Genomic DNA, 26087 nt, shown 5'->3' with positions numbered 1-26087 from the left:
ATATGGTTACAAAGAAAGTGTACAACTAATTCACATATAAGACTGCTATGGTCCCATGAGATATTTGTGAAGATTACTTTAATCAGTGCATTGATGAGACAATCAGTTATGTCTGCAATTTCATACTGATACAGTAAGTGGCAAAAGGTTATGTATCACTGAGTATGAAATTGTGGACATATTATTCTTCATTAAGTCATTAAAATATCCAACAATCGGTTTACTAACAGGGTTTGTGCATATGGTGCAAAAATTTCACATTTTAGTTTTCATGATTACTAGTAACTATTTATCTAATTACTATTCCAACTTAATTACTTTGTGGACTATAGTTAGTAGTTACAAGGGATGTATCTAGTTATATTATTTACTTATACTTATAGTTTCGTTAAATGTTAAACGAAGTATTCTTATTTAACTTTAAAAAGTAGCAGTTAGCTGCTACTTTGCTTGTTTGTAGCTTTCTATTCTTCCCTTGGTAAGCATATCTGTGTTGCAATGATCGTACAAATATGTTTAAAAGTTGACAATCTACTAAACAAGCGTATGAGAGTAACTAGTAACTTTCTTAAGTTTGTGTATATAAGACTATTAAATTAAGTCAGGTATATAAGAACAAAATAATGTACTAAGTTTTCAAAGTTAGTATAATAATAGCTATACACCATAATACACAATTCTGTGTACAGACACAGGATGATGTGTGAAACAGTCACAAATATATACGTAAAATATTATTAACTTATTGGTGTAATAAGAAACTTCCTCTCTCCGTAGGCTGTGGAAGCTGTTATAATTGGTTTCTCATCTTTAAATGCCATATAGTATGATGGGTAGTTATTATCATTATCATCATATACTCCAAAAACAGGTGCCTTCAACCATTTGTACTGAAAGCCACCATCATTACTATCACTGGATGACTCAACTATCCATTCAAAGTAATTCTCCTTTGGGTCAGCTACCTTTGGCTAAAAATAAATATATACATTAAATTACACTGCAGCACAGTGTGGTATTACATTTCAAGCATATTTCGGTGTCGTGTATTTACAAAGGGGTATTTCAAGAGAATTACTTAAATTCACAGAATAACCCACACATTTTAAAAGTTCTCTACCAAGCAGCAACAGTTTCCCACAATGATAGGAACAAAAAAAATAGATATACTTAAATGCTCTAATGAAACAGTCAATCATTTCTCACTAATAAAAGGAAAATGAAACTGCATGTTTATATATGCGATGAGTTTTTCATTGCCAATATTAAAGGGGCAGTACTCCAAGCCACACAAGTGCAAAAAGCATTTTAGTGGTTTTATGTAATTACTCAGAGATTATGGTTTGGCAGAGAACAACAACTCTCACAGCTTGCTACAATGACTTGGAATCATTTTGTTGTGAAATTACATGTCTAGACAGGTTATTTAAATCAAATAGAAGATAGTAAATGCTATGAATGTTGGAAGGTAATGCAACGGCACAGAGTGCACAGCATCACAAGTTAGTACCAGCTGCTAGAGCCTGGCTGAAGCGGCTGTTCAGTTGCAATTCACATGGGACGAAGCTTACAGAGCAGTTCTTTTCACTACCAAACAACGATGTGAATTGCAGGTGAGATACTTTACAAGTAAAAACAGCTAGTACAAATTTATGCCATTATCATCACTTTGTTTACAATTATCCCATCTACAAGTTGGCCATTTTGTGGCATGATGCAATAAAACACAACAAGTTATTACATTATGAAAATATTTTACAGGATGTAAATTAGCACTTGTATGGCTTGGAATACTGTTCCTTTGAATAGTCAAATCATTGCAGTTACCATCACCAGTATTATACACAACTACAGTACAGTATATATATATATAGCTACCTCACAGTCTATGGTATCATTGCCTGATTGTGAACCATCATGATACCAACGTATGAAGTGGCCAGGATACTTCTCACTCTCATATTTGTATAGAGTAGCTACAGGAACTCCATTTTCTCTTTTTACATCACAATACTCTTTGAACCATGCTAAAGAGAGAAACAATTCAAGAATAGAATTATACACTAAAAATCATGTCATTAAATGGTTTATCAAGGATACAATACAAGAACATGACAGTTAGCAAATGAAGGATTCAGATAAATGACTCCATTCTCTCGGGTGTTTCAGATGATGGGCAAACCAAGGATACTCGGTGGTAGTATAGTACTGCTATATATAATTATGTATGTATGCTTCATAGGTATACTTCTGACACCAAATAAACAACATGAATTACATGCAGAAGCATTAATATTTAATTTTTTCAAAGTCAAAGAGTAATATTCGATTTGCAAGCCTGTCAGTCAGTCGAGATTACATGACACAATGCATGGCAATCGTTAATATTCTGCCACAGTAAAGCTCATGGCAAGTATGTACATAACACCTGTTGAGATTCTGACAAATATCTGCTCTCTGTGCCTTGGACTCTCCTTTGATAGCTATGTACTAAATCTATATCATCACAATTGTGTGATTTAGTGTGTATAATGGTTTACCTGTTTATTTCACGTTTTAGTAGATGTTAAGTGTAGTACTGGTGAGTGATGGGTACTCTGTTATAACTAACTTATTTCCCAGTAGTGGAACCACACTATCTGGTTGCATGGTAGTGTAGCACTAGCTTTGAAACTCCCACAGACTAGGATACTACACATGTGATTACATGTCACAAATGCCTTTTAGACTGTTAATAATAGCAATTTGTACTTATCCCATACCACATAAATTATTATAGGCTATAGCCACTGACTACAAGGGGACTCATGTTCTAGGTCTTGCGCATCTGATTAGAGTATAGAATATCTAATCCAAAACAGCCAGCTGTAAAAAAAGTGTGCGGCCCTCAAAAAGGCTATGGTGAAAAAAGATGTGAAATCCAAGGTGGCGGCCAAGAAATGGCTGTGATGGTAGGTTAATGGTAAAAATTGTAATAACAACAATTCAGGTGAATTTTTGTGCCGCTTGATCTTGGCAAAAAATTCATCTAAATTGCCGTTATTAAAATTTTTACCATTAACCTACCATCACAGCCATTTCTTGGCCGCCACCTTGGATTTCACATCTTTTTTCACCATAGCCATTTTGAGGGCCGCACACTTTCTTTACAGCTGGCTGTTTTGGATTAGATTTCACTTCTTTTTGTATTTGTATACCCCATAGCCGGCCTATCCGGCCATAGGCCAGCTTTGGGACTTTTTAAACCTGTTTTTTTTTTTCTTTTCCACAGGAAGAAGTAAAGATGAAGCAGATGTACTTTAAATATTTCTGATTTTATCAGTAAATGTACAAATTATATGTATAATACATATATTTATTACAGAACTCTCCATGCAGGTGGTTTCTTTGTAACTGAACACTCTACAAAGTGACTTCTTCTTGCTGCTCTCTCTATAGGGTGAATTGTTTGTAGCTGAACAATATACAAGTAACTTCTTCTAGCTGATCTCTGTAAAGGATGGTTTGTTTGTAGCTGAATTCTGTGCAGGTGATTTGTTTGCAGCTGAGCTGTTTACAGAATGGTTTCTTTGTAGCTGAACTCTCTACAAGGTAACTTCTTCTAACTGATCTTTCTACAGGGCAATTTGTTTGTGGCTGAATTTTCTACAGTGTGATTTCTTTGCAGCTGAACTCTCTACATGGTGGTTTCTTTGTAACTGAACTCTCTACAAGGAAATTTCTTCTAGCTGATCTCTCTACAGGGAGATTTTTTTGTAGCTGAACTCTCCACAAGGTAACTTCTTCTAGCTGATCTTTCTACAGGGTGATTTGTTGTAGCTGAACTCTCTACAAGGAAACTTCTTCTAGCTGATCTCTCTACAGGGAGATTTGTTTGTAGCTGAACTCTATACAGGTGATTTGTTTGCAGCTGAACTCTCTACATGATGGTTCTTTGTAGCTGAACTCTCTACAAGGTGACTTCTTCTAGCTTACCTTTCTACAGGGAGATTTGTTTGTAGCTGAACTCTCTACAGGTGATCTGTTTGCAGCTGAACTCTTTACATGATGGTTCCTTTGTAGCTGAACTCTCTACAAGGTAACTTCTTCTAGCTGATCTCTCTACAGATCGATATATAGAGAGATTTGTTTGTAGCTGAACTCTCTACAGGTAATTTGTTTGCACCTTAACTCTCTACATGATGGTTTCTTTGTAGCTGATCTCTCCACAAGGTAACTTCTTTTAGCTGATCTCTCTACAGGGAGATTTGTTTGTAGCTGAACTCTCTACAGGTGATTTGTTTGCAGCTGAACTCTCTACATGATGGTTTCTTTGTAGCTGAACTCTCCACAAGGTAACTTCTTCTAGCTGATCTTTCTACAGGGTGATTTGTTTGTAGCTGAACTCTCTACAAGGAAACTTCTTCTATCTGATCTCTCTACAGGGAGATTTGTTTGTAGCTGAACTCTATACAGGTGATTTGTTTGCAGCTGAACTCTCTACATGACGGTTCTTTGTAGCTGAACTCTTTACAAGGTGACTTCTTCTAGCTGACCTTTCTACAGGGAGATTTGTTTGTAGCTGAACTCTCTACAGGTGATTTATTTGCAGCTGAACTCTCTACATGATGGTTTCTTTGTAGCTGAACTCTCTACAAGGTAACTTCTTCTAGCTGATCTCTCTACAGAGAGATTTGTTTGTAGCTGAACTCTCTACAGGTGATTTATTTGCAGCTGAACTCTCTACATGATGGTTTCTTTGTAGCTGAACTCTCTACAAGGTACCTTCTTCTAGCTGATCTCTCTACAGGGAGATTTGTTTGTAGCTGAACTCTCTACAGGTGATTTGTTTGCACCTTAACTCTCTACATGATGGTTTCTTTGTAGCTGAACTCTCCACAAGGTAACTTCTTCTAGCTGATCTCTCTACAGAGAGATTTGTTTGTAGCTGAACTCTATACAGGTGATTTGTTTGCAGCTGAACTCTTTACATGATGGTTTCTTTGTAGCTGAACTCTCTCTACAAGGTAATTTCTTCTAGCTGATCTCTCTACAGAGAGATTTGTTTGTAGCTGAACTCTATACGGGTGATTTGTTTGCAGCTGAACTCTTTACATGATGGTTTCTTTGTAGCTAAACTCTCTACAAGGTAACTTCTTCTAGCTGACCTTTCTACAGGGAGATTTGTTTGTAGCTGAACTCTCTACAGGTGATTTGTTTGCAGCTGAACTCTCTACATGATGGTTTCTTTGTAGCTGAACTCTCTACAAGGTAATTTCTTCTAGCTGATCTCTCTACAGAGAGATTTGTTTGTAGCTGAACTCTCTACAGGTGATTTGTTTGTAGCTGAACTCTCTACATGATGGTTTCTTTGTAGCTGAACTCTCCACAAGGTAACATCTTCTAGCTGATCTTTCTACAGGGTGATTTGTTTGTAGCTGAACGAAACTTCTTCTAGCTGATCTCTCTACAGAGAGATTTGTTTGTAGCTGAACTCCCTACAGGTGATTTGTTTGCAGCTGAACTCTCTACATGATGGTTCTTTGTAGCTGAACTCTCTACAAGGTGACTTCTTCTTGCTGACCTTTCTACAGGGAGATTTGTTTGTAGCTGAACTCTCTACAGGTGATCTGTTTGCAGCTGAACTCTCTACATGATGGTTTCTTTGTAGCTGAACTCTCTACAAGGTAACTTCTTCTAGCTGATCTCTATACAGGGAGATTTGTTTGTAGCTGACCTCTCTACAGGGTGATTTTTTTTGTAGCTGAACTTTCTACATACAAAGTGACTTGTTCTAGCTGGTCTCTCTACAGGATGACTTGTTTCTAGCTGATCTCTCTGTAGGGTGACTTGTTTCTAGCTGAACTCTACCGGGTGATCTGTTCATAGCTGAACTCTACAGGATGATTTGTTTACAGCTGAACTATCTACATGGTGGTTTCTATGTAGCTGATCTCTCCACAAGGTAACTTCTTTTAGCTGATCTCTCTACAGGGAGATTTGTTTGTAGCTGAACTCTCTACAGGTGATTTGTTTGCAGTTGAACTCTCTACATGATGGTTTCTTTGTAGCTGAACTCTCCACAAGGTAACTTCTTCTAGCTGATCTTTCTACAGGGTGATTTGTTTGTAGCTGAACTCTCTACAAGGAAACTTCTTCTGGCTGATCTCTCTACAGGGAGATTTGTTTGTAGCTGAACTCTATACAGGTGATTTGTTTGCAGCTGAACTCTCTACATGACGGTTCTTTGTAGCTGAACTCTCTACAAGGTGACTTCTTCTAGCTGACCTTTCTACAGGGAGATTTGTTTGTAGCTGAACTCTCTACAAGTGATTTATTTGCAGCTGAACTCTCTACATGATGGTTTCTTTGTAGCTGAACTCTCTACAAGGTAACTTCTTCTAGCTGATCTCTCTACAGAGAGATTTGTTTGTAGCTGAACTCTCTACAGGTGATTTGTTTGCACCTTAACTTTCTACATGATGGTTTCTTTGCAGCTGAACTCTCCACAAGGTAACGTCTTCTAGCTGATCTCTCTACAGGGAGATTTGTTTGTAGCTGAACTCTATACAGGTGATTTGTTTGCAGCTGAACTCTTTACATGATGGTTTCTTTGTAGCTGAACTCTCTCTACAAGGTAACTTCTTCTAGCTGATCTCTCTACAGAGAGATTTGTTTGTAGCTGAACTCTCTACAAGGAAACTTCTTCTAGCTGATCTCTCTACACGGAGATTTGTTTGCAGCTGAACTCTCTACATGATGGTTCTTTGTAGCTGAACTCTCTACAAGGTGATTTCTTCTAGCTGACCTTTCTACAGGGAGATTTCTTTGTAGCTGAACTCTCTACAAGGTAACTTCTTCTAGCTGATCTCTCTACAGAGAGATTTGTTTGTAGCTGAACTCTATACAGGTGATTTGTTTGCAGCTGAACTCTCTACATGATGGTTCTTTGTAGCTGAACTCTCTACAAGGTGACTTCTTCTAGCTTACCTTTCTACAGGGAGATATGTTTGTAGCTGAACTCTCTACAGGTGATCTGTTTGCAGCTGAACTCTTTACATGATGGTTCCTTTGTAGCTGAACTCTCTACAAGGTAACTTCTTCTAGCTGATCTCTCTACAGATCGATATATAGAGAGATTTGTTTGTAGCTGAACTCTCTACAGGTAATTTGTTTGCACCTTAACTCTCTACATGATGGTTTCTTTGTAGCTGATCTCTCCACAACGTAACTTCTTTTAGCTGATCTCTCTACATGGAGATTTGTTTGTAGCTGAACTCTCTACAGGTGATTTGTTTGCAGCTGAACTCTCTACATGATGGTTTCTTTGTAGCTGAACTCTCCACAAGGTAACTTCTTCTAGCTGATCTTTCTACAGGGTGATTTGTTTGTAGCTGAACTCTCTACAAGGAAACTTCTTCTAGCTGATCTCTCTACAGGGAGATTTGTTTGTAGCTGAACTCTATACAGGTGATTTGATTGCAGCTGAACTCTCTACATGATGGTTCTTCGTAGCTGAACTCTCTACAAGGTGACTTCTTCTAGCTGACCTTTCTACAGGGAGATTTGTTGGTAGCTGAACTCTCTACAGGTGATTTATTTGCAGCTGAACTCTCTACATGATGGTTTCTTTGTAGCTGAACTCTCTACAAGGTAACTTCTTCTAGCTGATCTCTCTACAGAGAGATTTGTTTGTAGCTGAACTCTCTACAGGTGATTTGTTTGCACCTTAACTCTCTACATGATGGTTTCTTTGTAGCTGAACTCTCCACAAGGTAACTTCTTCTAGCTGATCTCTCTACAGGGAGATTTGTTTGTAGCTGAACTCTATACAGGTGATTTGTTTGCAGCTGAACTCTTTACATGATGGTTTCTTTGTAGCTGAACTCTCTCTACAAAGTAACTTCTTCTAGCTGATCTCTCTACAGAGAGATTTGTTTGTAGCTGAACTCTATATGGGTGATTTGTTTGCAGCTGAACTCTTTACATGATGGTTTCTTTGTAGCTAAAACTCTCTACAAGGTAACTTCTTCTAGCTGATCTCTCTACAGGGAGATTTGTTTGTAGCTGAACTCTGTACAGGTGATTTGTTTGCAGCTGAACTCTCTACATGATGGTTCTTTGTAGCTGAACTCTCTACAAGGTGACTTCTTCTAGCTGACCTTTCTACAGGGAGATTTGTTTGTGGCTGAACTCTCTACAGGTGATTTGTTTGCAGCTGAACTCTCTACATGATGGTTTCTTTGTAGCTGAATTCTCTACAAGGTAATTTCTTCTAGCTGATCTCTCTACAGAGAGATTTGTTTGTAGCTGAACTCTCTACAGGTGATTTGTTTGAAGCTGAACTCTCTACATGATGGTTTCTTTGTAGCTGAACTCTCCACAAGGTGACTTCTTCTAGCTGATCTCTCTACAGAGAGATTTGTTTGTAGCTGAACTCTCTACAGGTGATTTGTTTGCACCTTAACTCTCTACATGATGGTTTCTTTGTAGCTGAACTCTCCACAAGGTAACTTCTTCTAGCTGATCTCTCTACAGAGAGATTTGTTTGTAGCTGAACTCTCTACAGGTGATTTGTTTGCACCTTAACTCTCTACATGATGGTTTCTTTGTAGCTGAACTCTCCACAAGGTAACTTCTTCTAGCTGATCTCTCTACAGGGAGATTTGTTTGTAGCTGAACTCTATACAGGTGATTTGTTTGCAGCTGAACTCTTTACATGATGGTTTCTTTGTAGCTGAACTCTCTCTACAAGGTAACTTCTTCTAGCTGATCTCTCTACAGGGAGATTTGTTTGTAGCTGAACTCTATACAGGTGATTTGTTTGCAGCTGAACTCTCTACATGATGGTTCTTTGTAGCTGAACTCTCTACAAGGTGACTTCTTCTAGCTGACCTTTCTACAGGGAGATTTGTTTGTAGCTGAACTCTCTACAGGTGATTTGTTTGCACCTTAACTCTCTACATGATGGTTTCTTTGTAGCTGAACTCTCCACAAGGTAACTTCTTCTAGCTGATCTCTCTACAGAGAGATTTGTTTGTAGCTGAACTCTATACAGGTGATTTGTTTGCAGCTGAACTCTTTACATGATGGTTTCTTTGTAGCTGAACTCTCTCTACAAGGTAACTTCTTCTAGCTGATCTCTCTACAGAGAGATTTGTTTGTAGCTGAACTCTATACAGGTGATTTGTTTGCAGCTGAACTCTTTACATGATGGTTTCTTTGTAGCTGAACTCTCTCTACAAGGTAATTTCTTCTAGCTGATCTCTCTACAGAGAGATTTGTTTGTAGCTGAACTCTATACGGGTGATTTGTTTGCAGCTGAACTCTTTACATGATGGTTTCTTTGTAGCTAAACTCTCTACAAGGTAACTTCTTCTAGCTGACCTTTCTACAGGGAGATTTGTTTGTAGCTGAACTCTCTACAGGTGATTTGTTTGCAGCTGAACTCTCTACATGATGGTTTCTTTGTAGCTGAACTCTCTACAAGGTAATTTCTTCTAGCTGATCTCTCTACAGAGAGATTTGTTTGTAGCTGAACTCTCTACAGGTGATTTGTTTGTAGCTGAACTCTCTACATGATGGTTTCTTTGTAGCTGAACTCTCCACAAGGTAACATCTTCTAGCTGATCTTTCTACAGGGTGATTTGTTTGTAGCTGAACGAAACTTCTTCTAGCTGATCTCTCTACAGAGAGATTTGTTTGTAGCTGAACTCTCTACAGGTGATTTGTTTGCAGCTGAACTCTCTACATGATGGTTCTTTGTAGCTGAACTCTCTACAAGGTGACTTCTTCTTGCTGACCTTTCTACAGGGAGATTTGTTTGTAGCTGAACTCTCTACAGGTGATCTGTTTGCAGCTGAACTCTCTACATGATGGTTTCTTTGTAGCTGAACTCTCTACAAGGTAACTTCTTCTAGCTGATCTCTATACAGGGAGATTTGTTTGTAGCTGACCTCTCTACAGGGTGATTTTTTTTGTAGCTGAACTTTCTACATACAAAGTGACTTGTTCTAGCTGGTCTCTCTACAGGATGACTTGTTTCTAGCTGATCTCTCTGTAGGGTGACTTGTTTCTAGCTGAACTCTACCGGGTGATCTGTTCGAAGCTGAACTCTACAGGATGATTTGTTTACAGCTGAACTATCTACATGGTGGTTTCTATGTAGCTGAACTCTCTACAAGGTAGCTTCTTCTAGCTGATCTCTCTACAGGATGACTTGTTTCTAGCTGAACTCTCTATAGGGTGATCCTTTCATAGCTGAACTCTCTACAGGGTGATTTGTTTGCAGCTGAAGTCTCTACATGATGGTTTGTTTGCAGCTGAACTCTCTACAAGGTAACTTCTTCTAGTTGATTTCTCTACAGGGTGACTTGTTTCTAGCTGATCTCTCTACAGGGTGATTTGTTTGTAGCTGAACTCTGTACAGTTTGATTTGTTTGCAGTTGAACTTCCTACATGGTTGTTTCTTTGTAGCTGAACTCTCTACAAGGTAACTTTTTCTAGTTGATCTCTCTACAGGATGACTTGTTTCTAGCTGAACTCTCAACAGGATGATCTGTTCATAGCTGAATTCTCTACATGGTAGTTTCTTTGTAGCTAAACTCTTTACAAGGTGACTTCTTCTAGCTGATCTCTCTATAGGGTGATTTGTTTGTAGCTGAACTATCTGCAGGGTGATATGAACTCTCTACAAGGTGATGTTTTCTAGTTGATCTCTCTACTCAGTCTGGATGACTTGTTTCTAGCTGAACTCTCTACAGTGTGATCTGTTAAGTTTCTACCTGATCTCTCTATAAAGTTATATCTTGTTTGTATACCTGAACTCTTTTACATGATGGTTTTTTGATTGGTTGCTGAACTCTCTCTCCACGGTGACTTGTTTGTACTACAGAGTGACTTGTTTGTAGCTGAACTCTCTACAGAGTGACTTACTTGTAGCTGAACATTGCATAAAGTAATTTGTTTGTAGCTGATCTAAATGAACTCTCTACTAGGTAGCTTTTTTTGTAGCTGAACCCTTTACGCAGTGACTTGTTTGTAGCTGAATTCTCTACAGAGTGACTTGTTGTAGCTGAACTCTCTACAAGGTGACTTGTTTATAGTTGAATTCTCTTCGGTGTGACTTATAATGTTCTAAATCTCTACTGCAACATATTTGTAGCTGAACTCTCTACAGGATGACTTGCTTGTAGCTGAATTGTCTATAAGATTAACTGTTTGTAACTGAACTCCCTACAGAATAACTTGCAATGCCAAAGAAATTCTATAATGGAGTAAGTTATAAACGTAGCTGAATGCTTTATTAGGGTGACTGTTCTATTAGAGTATCTCGATCTCGTATATGCTACACGTAGTTGGCTTTGGAATCATAACTCAGTGGTTTGTAATCCGATTCTTCTGTACTACTGCAAGGACTTTCTATGATAATTATTCCAGCTACACACCGATTTTCAGCTCACTGTTCTAAGCGGTTTGGCTGGTAGGCGTGAAAACTAATAGTTTTTTTATTCATAAAAATCGATCGCGTAATTGTGACATAGGTTGGGTTTTGTGTCATATCTCGATGGCCTTTAACTGGATTCCTTTCAAACCACAAAAAGGCACTCCTACGATAGTTACTCCATCTACATAGCAATTTTCAGCTCATTCCTTCAAGCGGTTTACCCTGTGGGCGTGACAGACCTTCGACCTTATTTTACGCAGATAATCGGTCATAACTCCGTGAATGTTCATCGGATTCCTACCAAAATTGGTACTGAGATTCGCCTTAATGAGCTCTTTAAGTGTGCCAAATTTCAGCCCGATCCAAGCACGAATTGGTGTTTTATTGCGGATTTTGCAAAGTGTGCGAAAAGAAGTAGAAGAAAAAAACGAAGAAAAAAAACCCAAACTTTGGCCGCTCGTATCTCGGAAATGGCTGGAGCGATTTTCTTCAAATTTGGTATGTGGACTCCCCTACCTCGCCGGCATTTCTGTAGCAACTTTGGGTTTAATAGGATAAGGAATCACGGAGCTACAAGGGTGTTAAAATTGCATTTACTTTCTTCCTGTAAATATACCCACGGTGTGGCGCGCCGGCTACTTGGGCCGCACGACACACTACCGTGTGTCTTGATACACAACCCTTACTAGCATTGATGTTGTATCCAGAACCAGCAAGAGATAGCTGATGGATGCCATTTTTTTCGACTACTTCAATTAGAGCTTGTGTTGACTGTGAAGTATACGCTTCTTGAATGTGCATTCTAGCACTTTCATTTGCAATTTCTATTGGACCAGTAGTTGGAGGATACATCGGTACACCTTGCTGGAGCTTTGATGGAGCCACTTTCATCAAAGGCTTCACAGGTTGGAAATCTTCAACTACAGTAGCAAAAAAGGCACACATATACATACATGGTTAGGTCAATTAGCTGTTTACTTTAGCCAAGAGTGAATAGTATCATTCACTCTTGCTAAATGAATATACAGTACAGCTCAGCTCCAAGGTAACATTCGCCCATGTCTAAAATGCGAGTGAAATGCGTGCAAAACGAGGGCAAGTTACGTCCTCTCGCAATGTGTACTGTGAGTAAACTTGTATTGCAACACATACGTAGACTTTATGTAGCGACAGTGTAATATTTTATATGGACGCGTGAAATTCACATAAAACATGGGCAAAATGTGGGGAAAACGTGTCTAAGATGTGGGCGAATGTTACCTTGGATCGGAGCTGAGCTGTACCGTATAGCTCCGGATCCAAAATGTGATGTATAAAAAAAATATATCATATATATGTATATCAGATATTTCTATCAGTGAAAATTGAGCTAAACTATATGTCAACAAGTACAGTTCAATTAGGGATATAAAAATAAAAAGGAGTGAAAAAAGGGAAGTCACCTACACATTTAGATATACTAGTGGATACCTTAATCACTGGCTATACTTCAGTCTATAATATTATGAATTAGAGATTGTATTATTTATTGGTGGTAGGAAAGACAAAAGTCTTAAAAACCAATCTCATATTACAAACTATACATAATCAAAATGGTGGTTACATGAAAATAATATCTTTAGTTTTAAAAATAAAGTATGTTAGGAGCAGATACGACTTTGTGTGATCAAAGTTCACTGTTGTCCATAGCTACAAGTCCATTCAGAATTCTATAAGTCATAATTAGATCCATTCTATTTATACAATACATATTGAGTCTCTGAAAGCTTACAGCGTATTATTATAATTTATGGTAGATCTCACGCAGGGAGGATATCAGTTTGGCTCTCTGAACTGTAATTGGCCTCTCTTGTTTTACCACTTTTGTTTAATTTTCCTTGTACTCATTTCTTTGCTTTTTTTGTAACATAATCATTACTGTGAAGTTTGTGTGAACCCATGTATATCGCATCAAAAATAGAATGATGACAGACATACCATTAAAATTAATTTCACATGCCCCAACTATCATTACTGAGAAATAAAGTGGCCATTATACGCTTTGTTTTTAGCTATGTTTAGCCCATTTCACAATGCTTTTTACAAACAAAAAAAATATCATGAGAACCATCTCCAGTCACTGTGGAAAATACCGCCAATTCCCATTTTAAATGTGAATGTGATAGCTGGTCTGCACAGCCACATGTTGCTATGACGCACTACCATGAATTGGTACCTTGCACTGTCAGTGAAAAATGGGACACAAAGGAGGACAAAGATAAGTTAATGACTGCCAAAAGGAAACGACATCTAACAGTGAATAAGTCAATCCCATAGCCACAGTCATTATTGAGTTATGTTTGTCTGAAGGCACTAGTAAGTAAGTCAAACACCGTAAATAAATTATTTGTTAAAAAATTTCATAGTAACTTATATTGATGTTTCGAGTTGGGTTTAGGGATGAGCCTACTGATTTTGCTTTTTTTCCACCTATTATTCTATTTTTTACCTATTTTGCTCAATATTTTGCTCAAATTTTTTCTATTTTGCTGAGCATCAGTAAAAATTAATTGCAGTATCTCAAGCTTACAAGCATGTGTGACTGCTCTATTAGAATATTTCGTACGTAGTGACTGCTCTATTAGAGTATCTCGAACTTTAGTCACCATTTTTCCTATAAGCATATGTTGTCCTAATACTATAAGTGACTGTTATATTAGAGTATCTTGATCTTTATTAGACAAAATGTGCTAAGTTGCCATTCCTTGGTGCCCATTTTTTTTCTACCTATTTTTCCAGTATTTTGCTCTTTGCTTAAAATTACCAATGTATTTTTCCAAAAATTTTGCCAGAAAAATCTGGCGCATCCCTAGTCGGGTTGCACTAAAAAACTTTTGGGCTTGGTAATAGTTAATACAGTACCTAAACATGCAATAGCTGCCAAGGTGCCATGAAGGTATTGTGAGGCTGGTTTCTGGTCAGTGTGGCTATATACTAGGCTTACTAGCTATACAGAAAGTGCATGGTCCCTAATAAACAGTACTATTGTACAAGTTTTTGAGCATGAGTGCATCTGCATACTGTTCTCAAAATTTCTCAGAAATTCTTTTGTGTGTGGGCAGGACCTGAAGGCGGATAATCTTGTGCTGTTCGGGTGTTCTCAGCTGCTGTACAGACCAGGGGGTAGGACATGATGTCATAACGCATACGATTCTTGCATAATGTAATTGAATTTCAATGATAATTGCATGATGAAAAACTAATGTACTAGCTACTTGCATCAATGTAGATGCCGAAGTCGATTGCATTTACTACTAGTGACTAAGAATACAGCGAACAATAACACAGGTACCTGAAAATAAGAGAAATTATTGCTCTATTGCAATATTCATCGTAAAATCCCTGGAGCTCAATGAAGCTCATCACATGAAACGATTTCTACACTAGTGAATTATCATTTCTGACAATAAATCCAGTGCTAAACTTTACAGTTTACTAGAACTATACCCTATGCTAAAAATGTACAGTATGCACATGTCACGCAATTATTGTGACGTCATGTCCTACCTCCTCTGTGCACGGGCTGTACCTAGTCTGGCCCCGCCAATCGACCCTATAGCGCCCCGAAAAATGGGTCTAGAATCAAGGACTAGTGCCACTGTTACTGAAAACTGGTGCGTCCAATCAAATTGCAGTATTGTCAATTAAATGCATTGTGCCGCATGACATGAGTAAATACTATTATTATTATCAATTTACCAAAAAGGAAGGCATACACAAAAGGCAAAGCCTGTACAAGGTGTCCGCCTACAAAAAACAAACATACATATACATATACCTACAGTACACTACAAACTAAACAGTACACAACAAAACACAAAACAGTGATTAAGAAGTTACTTGACACATAAGTAATTATAAAGGTGATGCTGGAAAGACTTTCGATTACTGTCTTCAAGGATATGTAATGGCACAGTGTTCCAGAAGAAAGTTGTGTTGACAAAAAAAGAATATCTCCTAGAATTAATGGTGGACTGTGGAGGGACTAGTGAAAGATGGTGACTTCTGGTAGATGCTATGGAATTAAATGAACAGTGACTATTAAATGTAATAGATGTTTGCTGGTGATATATGTCATTGAGGAAACTGACCGAAAGGAAACTTCGTCTTGACTGGAGAGAAGGAAGGTGAAGTTGGGAGCAACAATCATTCGAAGAAATGGTCCAAGAGCTGGTAGATGGACTCCAGCGACTCCCACAGATCCATCGAGCTGCCCGCTTTTGTAGGGACTCTAGTAGTTGGATATCACCCAAATTATGGTGATTCCATACGACTGCAGCATACTCTAGCGTTGGCCGGATGATAGCTTTGTATGCGGCACACTTAGCTGCACGGCTGCAACCAAACATTGATCTACGTAAATAGTTCAAAGACTTGGTGTCCTTACTGACAACATACTTGCAATGCTTAGACCAGTTTAACTTGGAATCTACCTGCACACCAAGATACTTCACAGGATTACTCCATGAAATAGGTTGATGGTTAATGGAGTATGTAAATGGAATTGGTTTGCGTTTGTTAGTAATCATCAAAGCTTCACATTTGGCGGGATTTAACTTTAATTGCCAGCGACTAGCCCAAGAAGAAATGGCAGTGAGGTCATTTTGTAGGGAAGAACATTCCTTGAGAGTGTTAGCTGGAGCATAAAGTAAAACATCATCAGCAAACATTTTAACAGTGGAGTGTTTTACAACAGAAGCCAAATCATTTACGTAAATCAAAAACAAAAGTGGACCCAAGACAGTTCCCTGTGGAACCCCAGAAGTAACAATGGCCCAATCTGAAAAAGTACCATTGATTACCACTCTTTGTTTTCTTTTAGTTAGAAAAAATCTAAGCCACGACAGTACTTTACCATGAATTCCTAGAGAGCTTAACTTAAGCAGAAGGCGTTCATGTGGTACAGAATCAAAAGCCTTCGCAAAGTCAAGCAGTAGACAATGTACAGTGCTTCGTTGTTCTAAACATTGAGACCAATCATCACCAGCCTCAGTCAGAAGAGTTACAGTAGATCTTTTATTTCTGAAGCCAGATTGAGAAGGACTAAGCAGTTGGCGACGCTCCAAAGCAGAAACTAAGTGTCGGTGCAAAATACGCTCAAAAACTTTGATTACAACAGAAGTGAGACTGATTGGTCTGTAGTTACTAGGATTATGCTTGTCATTACGCTTGTGTATCGGAACAATATTTCCTGAAACCCAGTCAAAGGGAAGAGTACCTGTTGATAGTGATTTGTTGAATAAGTGACAAAGAGGAATGGAAATATAATCTGCAGCATTTTTCAGTAGAAATGAAGTAATATTATCAGGGCCACAGGCTTTGTTAACACTCAAGTGGCACAGTTCAGCATGAACTTCTTCAGGTGTTATAGAGATTGAGTCGATGATAGTAGGATGTGAGGATTCAGGAGTTAGTGAGTCAAGATTAGAGGTATTTTCCTTGGTGAAAACTGAGCAGAAATATCTATTAAACAATGATGCCTTGTCAGAGTCTTTGGTGATTGTATTACCAGAGTCATGGAGTGGAGGGATGGGATTACGATAGCCTTTCACTGTATTAATCCATCTCCAGAATTGCTTTGGGTTGGTATGGCTCTGCTGACACACTAAATTAGAATGACTAGCAGTCTCTTGGCGACACTTTGAACGGACCAGGTTACTGATAGATTTATACTTTCTCAGAGTGGCTGGATTACCTGAACGCTTGTACTCACGATATAAATGTTTTTCCTGTGGATTAATTTTATTGTAGATTCTGAAAACCAATGCTTCATTTTCCGCTTATTCCAACGAACTGATGGAAACACATAATCCACCTGAGCAGAGAAAAATAAATCTTTCCATTGAGACCATGGTAACTCAATATCACTATTCTCAAAGTCAATAACTTCCCAGGAAACACAGGACAAAACTTCTTTAAAATCATCAATATTACTGTTATTATAGTGACCAGCACTGAAGATCTGACAGCAACATGTGCTGCAGCCTTTACCTAACCTAACAGGAACTGGAGACTTTAAATGATTACTTAACCTAGCTAATAGTAAAGTGAAACAGAAAAGGGCTAAAGAAAGGAAAAAAATCTCTCCTACCCCAGGATTCGAACTGCAGACCACCCAATCGCCAATGTCTAGTTAAGCGCCACACTCAATCTCCTCCAGGAGGGATGGATTTTCTTCCTTTAAACCTGAGTACATATCAAAACTTGTGTAAGATATTCCGGATTTCCGAATGGGTTACGCCCGTTTCGTATAAAATAACACCGTCCTCTAAACAAGGCGCCATAACTTCCGCGTACTTTGGTTGACGGACACAAAGTTTGGTTTATCAAATTCCTTGATGAAAGGCGATTCGATTCATGTGTAAGTTCTTTGTGTAGTAACGAAGGGGAAGCTAGAAAGGAGCCTTGTACCGCAAAATTTACGTGTTCAGAATGCCCGTAAAAACATGTGTTGTTAAACATATTTCTATAACCTAACCTGTTTAACAATTTGTACGGTCGGAATCTTATTAAGCATCCTTCGCTGCGTAGAATGATACCAAATTTAGCGAATTTGGTTGAGGATAACAACTTGTAAATTGGGATTTTCCCGGCGAGATAATTAAATTTCCAATAGGTTAATGTATGGAGCGTGTATTATGTCATCATCAGCAGTAAATAACTGTCGCTATGGCAACATTTTCCCATTTGTACGGTCGAATTGGATAGAGAAATTCAAGGGCTTTCTTTTATTGTATGGTGTGCTGTAGAAATTTTGTGAGTTAAAGGTTGTAAATTAGTGTTTTTGCGTGTAGTGTAAAATACATGTATTTTGTATTGGACAAAAAATGACAAGGAATGATGAGATTTTATGATCAGCCTGTTTTACCAAGTTGAGGTTTCAAAAAGGATATTAAACAGATTTTAGATTTATTTAATGCATAATTCTTAATTTTAAAAGGTTTAACCCAGTGTTTGAAAACTTTTAATGTTGACCACCTGAAAATGCTTGATTTGACAAATCCCATACATATGTTTTGATATGATTTATTGTTATTAGCACTTCACAGTGACCAGCACTGAAGGTCTGACAGCAACATGTGCTGCTACTGGGACGAAACTGAGTCACGAAACAAAAGTTGCGTGAGCCGGTTCATTTTGTGTCAGGGTAAATAAACCAAGGACGATTTTCCATTTAACATTCGTGTGTAATAGACGCCTTCCCTCGGAAAGTAGAAATATCGCCTCCACAGACTAAACATCAACCGGTCATAGAAAGTAACTGATAGCATCACTGTCGTGATTGCATTCTTCGTGATCTCTTGTTATGTTTGTTAACGTGAGCCGCAGTGTAATTACGCATTCCTAAGCACAAGTCCTGAATGCTAGACGAACCCTATTTTCTCGCCTATTTTTGGGAGGGTCGGCGGCGCCAGACTAGGCTGTACCATGCACACTAATACAATCACCTGCACACGACACATCTCATTAACCCAATCAATAATCCATGATCTCACCTAGAACAGCATAGAATTGAACTCTCTTCATCCCGCAGTCAGTTTGGTCCGAGGTTTGGTCGTCAAGTTGAGGAGTTGCCTACAGGTTTTTACGCGTTCAGATAGCATGATTAGCTAGCAGTTGCAGTAACTCTTACCATCTCTGAGGGTGTTGTTTACCTTCTCTTCTATAGGAAGCCACAACAACAATAAAATTTCCCTACAAAAATTCCCTGTGATTACGATTTTACAGAATTAAGATGTAACGCCCATTCCTAGTGCCCATTCAAAGTTACGCCTCGTGACTCTTTTGCCAATTAGCGCAGGCCCCGATGATGTATATTGATAGAGTATCATTTAGTCAAGGAAGACATTTCTGGCTAGGGACTGTTCAAAATGGACTAACATTTTATTTTTATTGTAAATTTTCTTGCCACGCCCATTTTTGGCATATTTGCCTTTATGTGGTTGCATGAGTCTGAGGACACATTACATAAATTATTTATTTTTAAGTATATTGTTCATGCCTTTTACATCAATAATGATGGTCCTTCCTCCTACTGAATAGTAGGGATCATGTGGTTTCTTCTCACTTACATTATGCCCTTCCAGTGTAGGGCTCTCCACTATTTCAGCAATCCTTACAATGACTGAAATGTATATGCAGAACAGGGCAGTGTGGATATATATGCTGGCAAACAACTGTCAAGGTTTGATCATGTGTTACAGTACTTTCCTGAACTCAATCAGAAAAACTTATTTAATTTCGGCAATAGATAGTAGCTATATACTACGGGTACGTAGTATACACTATCTATGATTTCGGGCTCAGTGACTCATCCAGGGGGGTGGATAGGGTGGCTAGCCACTCACCATGAATAACTGGTTTGTAAACAGTTTTATAATTTTCCCTTAAGATTCAATCTCAGGAAGACAAAATTAAAAAGTTTTCTGGAAGCGTGCTCTCAGACCCCCTAGCAAGAGCATGCATATTATTATGTAGTTTGCACACTAAACAATTGTGAACAGTTCAATAGCTATGCTTTGCCAAACCCCACTCCATACTTTATATTTTGCTACTGCAGTAATGCTTGTAATGAAAGACCAAATCTAAGCCAACCAGCCACTTCCGTTGAGATCAGTGCCTGAGGCTACCTGTTTATTGTATTGTCAATACCACCAATCTATTGTGCTCCATTCATCTTTGATTCAATTTGGTCGCAGTCATTCTCAGTACAGTCAAATCTCTCTAATCTGACACCTACCTCTCTAATCTGACCAAAATGTCATTTACCAACACTTTTATGTAGAAAACAACCACTGTACTCTGCATCTGACACAAAATTTGATTCCCTAGACTTGAAAATACATTGTTTTTGACCTTTGTAATCCGACAAACAGCATGCATAAAGACATCACAGAAAATAATTGTATGGTTAACAATAATAAGAAAGCTGTAATACTTGCAAATTCTAAAATTCATTCATGTTAAAAAAACATATTTACTGCATAATCTGCCATAATTATAGATATTATACAATGTCGGATTACAGAGTCCTTAATCCAGCAAATTTATGGCTCCCATTGAGCATTGGATTAAAGAGGTTTGACTGTATGACACCAGGGTCAAAAGTTGTCTTGCTAACCCCAAGAGCTTTTACCTTGTTATTGCTCTTAAGTTCATTTGTACTAGAGCTTCGACTCTCGATGGTGGAATGCTGTGACCATCTTTTTATGCTGAACTCTATCAGCAAACAGTTCTGTGATGATTATACAATTCCTCATTTGTGATCTGGATTGTAACAGTTCTTTGTTTTTGTAATGATGGCTATGGCTTTTGTGTACTGATACTGGTTTTGTACGTGTTTGCTAGTGTGTTCAACTACATGTTCTTATAGTTGTTCTAATGCCTTGTTTTTGTATCCTGTATAATTGTATGTGTCGTTAACTCTTTAATAAATCAAATCAAATCAATCCAACTTTAAACAGGCCGTGGGACCAGGTGTCCAGACCCTCAGCAACTTATAATTGTGCTGTAAAGCCTTAATAATGTCCATCTGGTACTCTCTAAGGTTCCTACATGAAATTAACAAACAGAAAGCATCTTGTCTGCCTGGCCTGGCAGACTCCTGTAAGCGTTCAAGTGTAAATCGGATGGCTGCAGGTTCGAGGCTGCCCAGGTCCAGTCAAGGATTTTTTCTCCTTTCTTCAACTTTTAAAATATTATACTTACTAACAGGCAGGTGTCTAGACCTTCAGCACTTGTGCTGTAAAGCCTTAATAAATAAAAAATAAATGAATAAATATTGCTGACTCTTATCTTCATGCAAGTGTAAAGTAATCAGTTGTGAGTGCATATTAGCTAATTGATGGAATGCCTTTAAAACTTTAGATTTGCTTTTTCTAAAAAGAACTAAAATTGTGGTTACACTCCAAGGAGCTAGACTTTTTCCATGCCAAATCTCATGATCAGTGCCTTACCTACATCTTCATCTTGTGCTTCATATCTCTTGTGATATAATATAGGTGACATTTTATAGAATCAGCAATTTTTATAATGGAAAAAGCACCTTAACAGTTTGGTACTTGGCGAAGCTGTACACAAAAGATCAGGATGTGGATAAGATGCTACGTAGTACAAGCTAACTAGTAACAAGCCAAAGATAATTTATTATTTCAAGAATTGAACTCTACACTGGCCAACTTAATTATCCATATAGTGGAAATTTAAATTAACAATAGATTAACTTGATTATTAATAATATATAATCAATTGAACAATGGGATATCATTTTAGCATATCTATAACAAAATTGAAATGCTGATAAGTGAATCAACAACCAGAAATTATATAGCTATTTTAGCTTGAAATTAGTATTTTTTTACCATGACGTTTAAATGTACTTTGCATGCAAGGATATAATCATCATTGTTTTTCCTGAGAGTTTTGCATGCATACTTGTTGTCATTATGCAGTCATTGCATGTGTGCATGAAAGTATAAGATATTATGGTTCAATACTTATAGCAACACTTTGTCAGGTCAGTGCATGTGCATCATGCACTTGTCAAAAATAAAAATGGATAGTTTCTAGAATTTCTGAGCTTCTACATGTGAACCACCTAATTGAGACACTACAAAGTAAATACACATGTCAGTAATTATTACATTTCAATGAAGCCATACATAATACATGAACTGTACAGAGCTGGTTACTGTCCAGACAATGTAACTACCATATACACAATCCAGTAAGGTCACTAAGGGGTTGATGTGTGCTCAAAAGATGGTGTTAAAACAAGTAGCATGAGAGAAGCCTCATCACCTTATAACATCAGAAACCTGTCAGTGACAAATTTTTTGGGAAATAAATGAATCCAGTGAACTTGCATTGCATTCTAAAAGAACATGTTAGGTGTATATTCATTAATGTTGATATGTGACTCAACTGATATTATTCTAGTTGCAAGTTTTCCTTCCTGCGTGCCATTGTTGGCTTCAATAATGCACATAATGTATACAAATCTTATTTGCACATTATGCATCCTTTAGCACACATATTTGGTAGCTATGTGCATGGCTACTCAAGAACAATTTCATCACAGTTTCTAGCCAACACACAATAGGAATACTATTAGTTTTCAGGATGCTGCAAAGCAGCTACTTGCATGCACAAATCCATGAAGTTATGTAATCAACATGTCTTCCTCTACATCACAAGTTCATATCTGATACATTAATATTCATCTGGAAATGGAAATGAAAGGACAAAACTTCATGTACTGTGACATGTATGCTGTAGAGCCAAGAGTTAACTGGTCAGTATAGCTTTACCACCTCATTACAAAGACGATAAAGAGATGGTAATAGTAAAGCTGTCAAGTAGTTACAATCAAACCTCTCTAATCCGATGCTCAATGGGAGCCATAAATTTTGCTGGATTAAAGAGGTTGTTGGATTATCAAGTCACCTCTGTAATCAGACATTGTACAATATCTATCAGATTCATTATAATTGTTTTTTACCTCTGTAATCCTACAAAGGCCAATAGAATTGTATGTAACACTGATAGGACACACAGACTTATGCATGCACTACACATGATCTTCTGTAATTGACACATATAGTGGTTGTAAGGTTTCATGGACTTGGAATAGGAGATCAGTAGTGAGATATAACACAAGTGGCAGTGTTTCATTGAATCATTAAGAACAATCACAAAAAATAATAACAACCAAAGCTGTTAATTGGTTGACAATAGTAGAGAAAAGTTGTACTGAATAATTGCAAATTCTAAAATTAATTTATGCCTAAAAAGCATTGTGCAATCTGTTATATCAGTCTAGGGAATCAAATTTTGTGTCTGATTTTTTTTACAGTGTACAGAGGAATCAGATTACAGAGATTGTTTTCTATACAAAAGTGCTGGTAAATGACATTTTGGTCAGATCAGAGAGGTTACTCAGGTGTCAGATTAGAGACTGAGGTTCGACTGTAATATTTCTGGACCCCATTAATAAATCACCTCATGGTGTATTGCATGCAAAACGTAAGGAATTGCTAGGTTTATTTGTAGCTAGAGATGTCAGAGTGGAAGGGAGTGACTTATTAGGGCTACTATCTTGTAAAAGGCATTCAGTATGTGTACATATATATTATATATGTGTGACTTAAATTCCACACAAAATGTGGCACACAATGTCAATACATTTAAACAATTTTAGTTCCCATGCAGTGATCATGATATTATAAATTCATGGTTGAAATTCTATCGCCGTTTATACAACACTCCAACATCAAAAAATCGTCCTGAGTGTTTTGGGCAGCTTTTTATAGGGATAATTATGTTAGGTGTAGAGGTGGTGTACAGTAGCTAGGTGGACTATTTATATATAAAGGAAGTAAGAAAATGAAATTCAGAGGTTAATTTGGGCCCAAACCACTGTCACCTGCACATTAATATTGTGAGATACTTAAGAGACCAACAATACCATGGCCACAAAAATAGATTATAGAGCTATCATTGATATAAATAGTTTGTGGTTGAATGGTACCAATCCTCCTGACAAAAGGTACTCCAGAAACCATGCTGGGGCATATCCACCAATGGTCATGCTGCACAAAGGAAAAGATGAAAATTTATAAGCACAACGATCAATTTCAGTCGTGGTAACAAGTGCATTGATTGGTTGCTGGGTTTCTCAGATCCAGTCGATGCAAGGTGATAGATAATATATTTTGCTGCACTTTTTCACCCAACCCTATCCCCCTGCCACATAACAGTACGTATTTATTTTTATACTAGAGCCATCTATAGGGCCAAACTCTATGGTCCTTATATTGCATGGTCTTACAGATGAGGCTGCATGTCTGGCATACTTACGTAGCTCAGGCTAGAGGTGGCATGGTCCGATCTTATAAGTAAACCTATACTAATTACTGCTAATTAATAAGTAGACAATAAGAGCATCCCACACCATGTATGAGCGCACTGTAGCTGTAGACAGTGTTGATTCTTCTTTAGTGAATTGGTGGGAATCAGGAGAACCTGAAAGTTATAAACAACAGGTGTTGATATTTTGTGATTAGGTGAGGCCAAATACTTTATGGTTGGTAGAGCTTGAAGCATGCATGAGTGTTGGAATGAAGACATAATGATGGAGAATCTTATGCACGTTACGTACACAGATAATTGTCCTGGAACATTGTATTGTTGGTAATTGCATCATACCACAAGGCATTATAATAATCTAATAGATCTGGGTGGGTGTTTTGCAAGAAAAAAATTATTCAATGTGAGGTCATTTTCAAAATAATGTTTTTTTAAAAAAATCATGATCATTTAAATCTTGGGGCATTTCTGGTACATGCATGGTATTTTGCAATTTAAACTGCCAACTGGCTCAGAAGTTTTTTAAAAGTGCACTTTCTGAGATTGAGTTTGAGGATTGTTTTGAGAAATGTGTGTGCCATTATGAAACAAGAAATTGTGTAAAATTAGGCTCTTGGATATTGACGGATAGCTAACAGTATAATTATGTATTACCTTTTTGCTAATCATATAACTAGCTGTATATGTTCCCCAGGAAAGTTTTTAGAATTAGACTAACTGAGACTGAGAGCATCTTTAATGTAGCATGTGCCATTTTAAGCTTGCAAAGTTTTACGTATGTCTATATTGAAAATACCAGGCTGAAATTGAATATGAGGCTACTTTGGTAGTTTTGCGTGCCATGCATTTTAAAAACAAGCTTATATATAACCTAAGTACAGTGTAGTTGTCACTCACAATTTGGGGGGGAGGAAGTCTGGGACAATTTAATTTCCTCCCTACAATAGATAGCAGATATAGGGAAATTACTTGGCTTAGACAACAGTCTGTCTAGAACAAGTGAAACTATAGTAAGAGGATACAGTGGGCAAAGGATCACTTTCACCTTCTACAGATTGCATTGCCACTATACAAATTAGTAGCTATAATTCATATGCATCTGCTAGTGTAATCAAAATTAATACTGATCTAATGTATAGGTGGGATAAGATCTGTGCTGGTTGCAAAATCATTACTTTATAAATATGTTGTTGTACTGCACATGCTGTTCGGTCTACAATGAAAGACATCTTTGGTATGGTACAGAAAAGTTTGATGAATTCCGAAACAGGCATTGACAATTTGTCCTGTTTTTCTTAGTTTGGTATGTGAGCATGCAGTTTTGAATAGTAAGAGTTATGATCATGACTGACAGATTAATGTTGATCTAGTTCAAAGGAAAACAACTAGATGGATTCCAGAACTATCTAATTTACCATACCATACAAGGCTTCAGCATTTGTATCTTCCAGCATTAGCATACTGTAGACACCGAGTAGACATGATCATGACTTATAACATCCTGCACCATAACCTTGACATAAATCCCAGCAGTTTCAGGCTTCCAACTTTGTACATCTACTTCTACATGTATGTGGACACATGCAACTATAAAACTTACAAATCTCATGCTGCTAAGAACATCAGAAATCACTTTTTTGCCACCAGAGTTATAAATCTCTGGAACAATCTTCTACCCTGGGCTGCTGTCAACTCACTATTCATTAATGATTTCAAGAGGAACACTATACTACCCCCAATCACTTGACTACAATTT

The 26087-nt window shown here is 37.6% G+C and overlaps 1 protein-coding gene across 1 annotated transcript; it reads right to left on the bottom strand.

Moving 5' to 3' along the window:
- Positions 1-626: 626 nt before the first annotated feature.
- LOC136239032 (uncharacterized) lies at positions 627-19235 on the bottom strand. Its single transcript, XM_066029772.1, has 5 exons — positions 19098-19235; positions 18961-19039; positions 12112-12345; positions 1879-2027; positions 627-971 (listed from the first exon to the last, which is right to left on the bottom strand). Exons 1-5 carry the CDS (start codon positions 19098-19100, stop codon positions 738-740), a joined length of 699 nt encoding a protein of 232 aa, XP_065885844.1. The 5' UTR covers positions 19101-19235; the 3' UTR covers positions 627-737.
- Between the last annotated feature and the right edge of the window lie 6852 nt (positions 19236-26087).

The sequence above is a fragment of the Dysidea avara genome, chromosome 11 (assembly GCF_963678975.1).
Source record: "Dysidea avara chromosome 11, odDysAvar1.4, whole genome shotgun sequence".
Lineage (NCBI taxonomy): Eukaryota > Metazoa > Porifera > Demospongiae > Dictyoceratida > Dysideidae > Dysidea > Dysidea avara.
The sequence above is the reverse complement of the archived record's forward strand: the minus strand, read 5'-3'. Positions and strand labels throughout refer to the sequence as shown.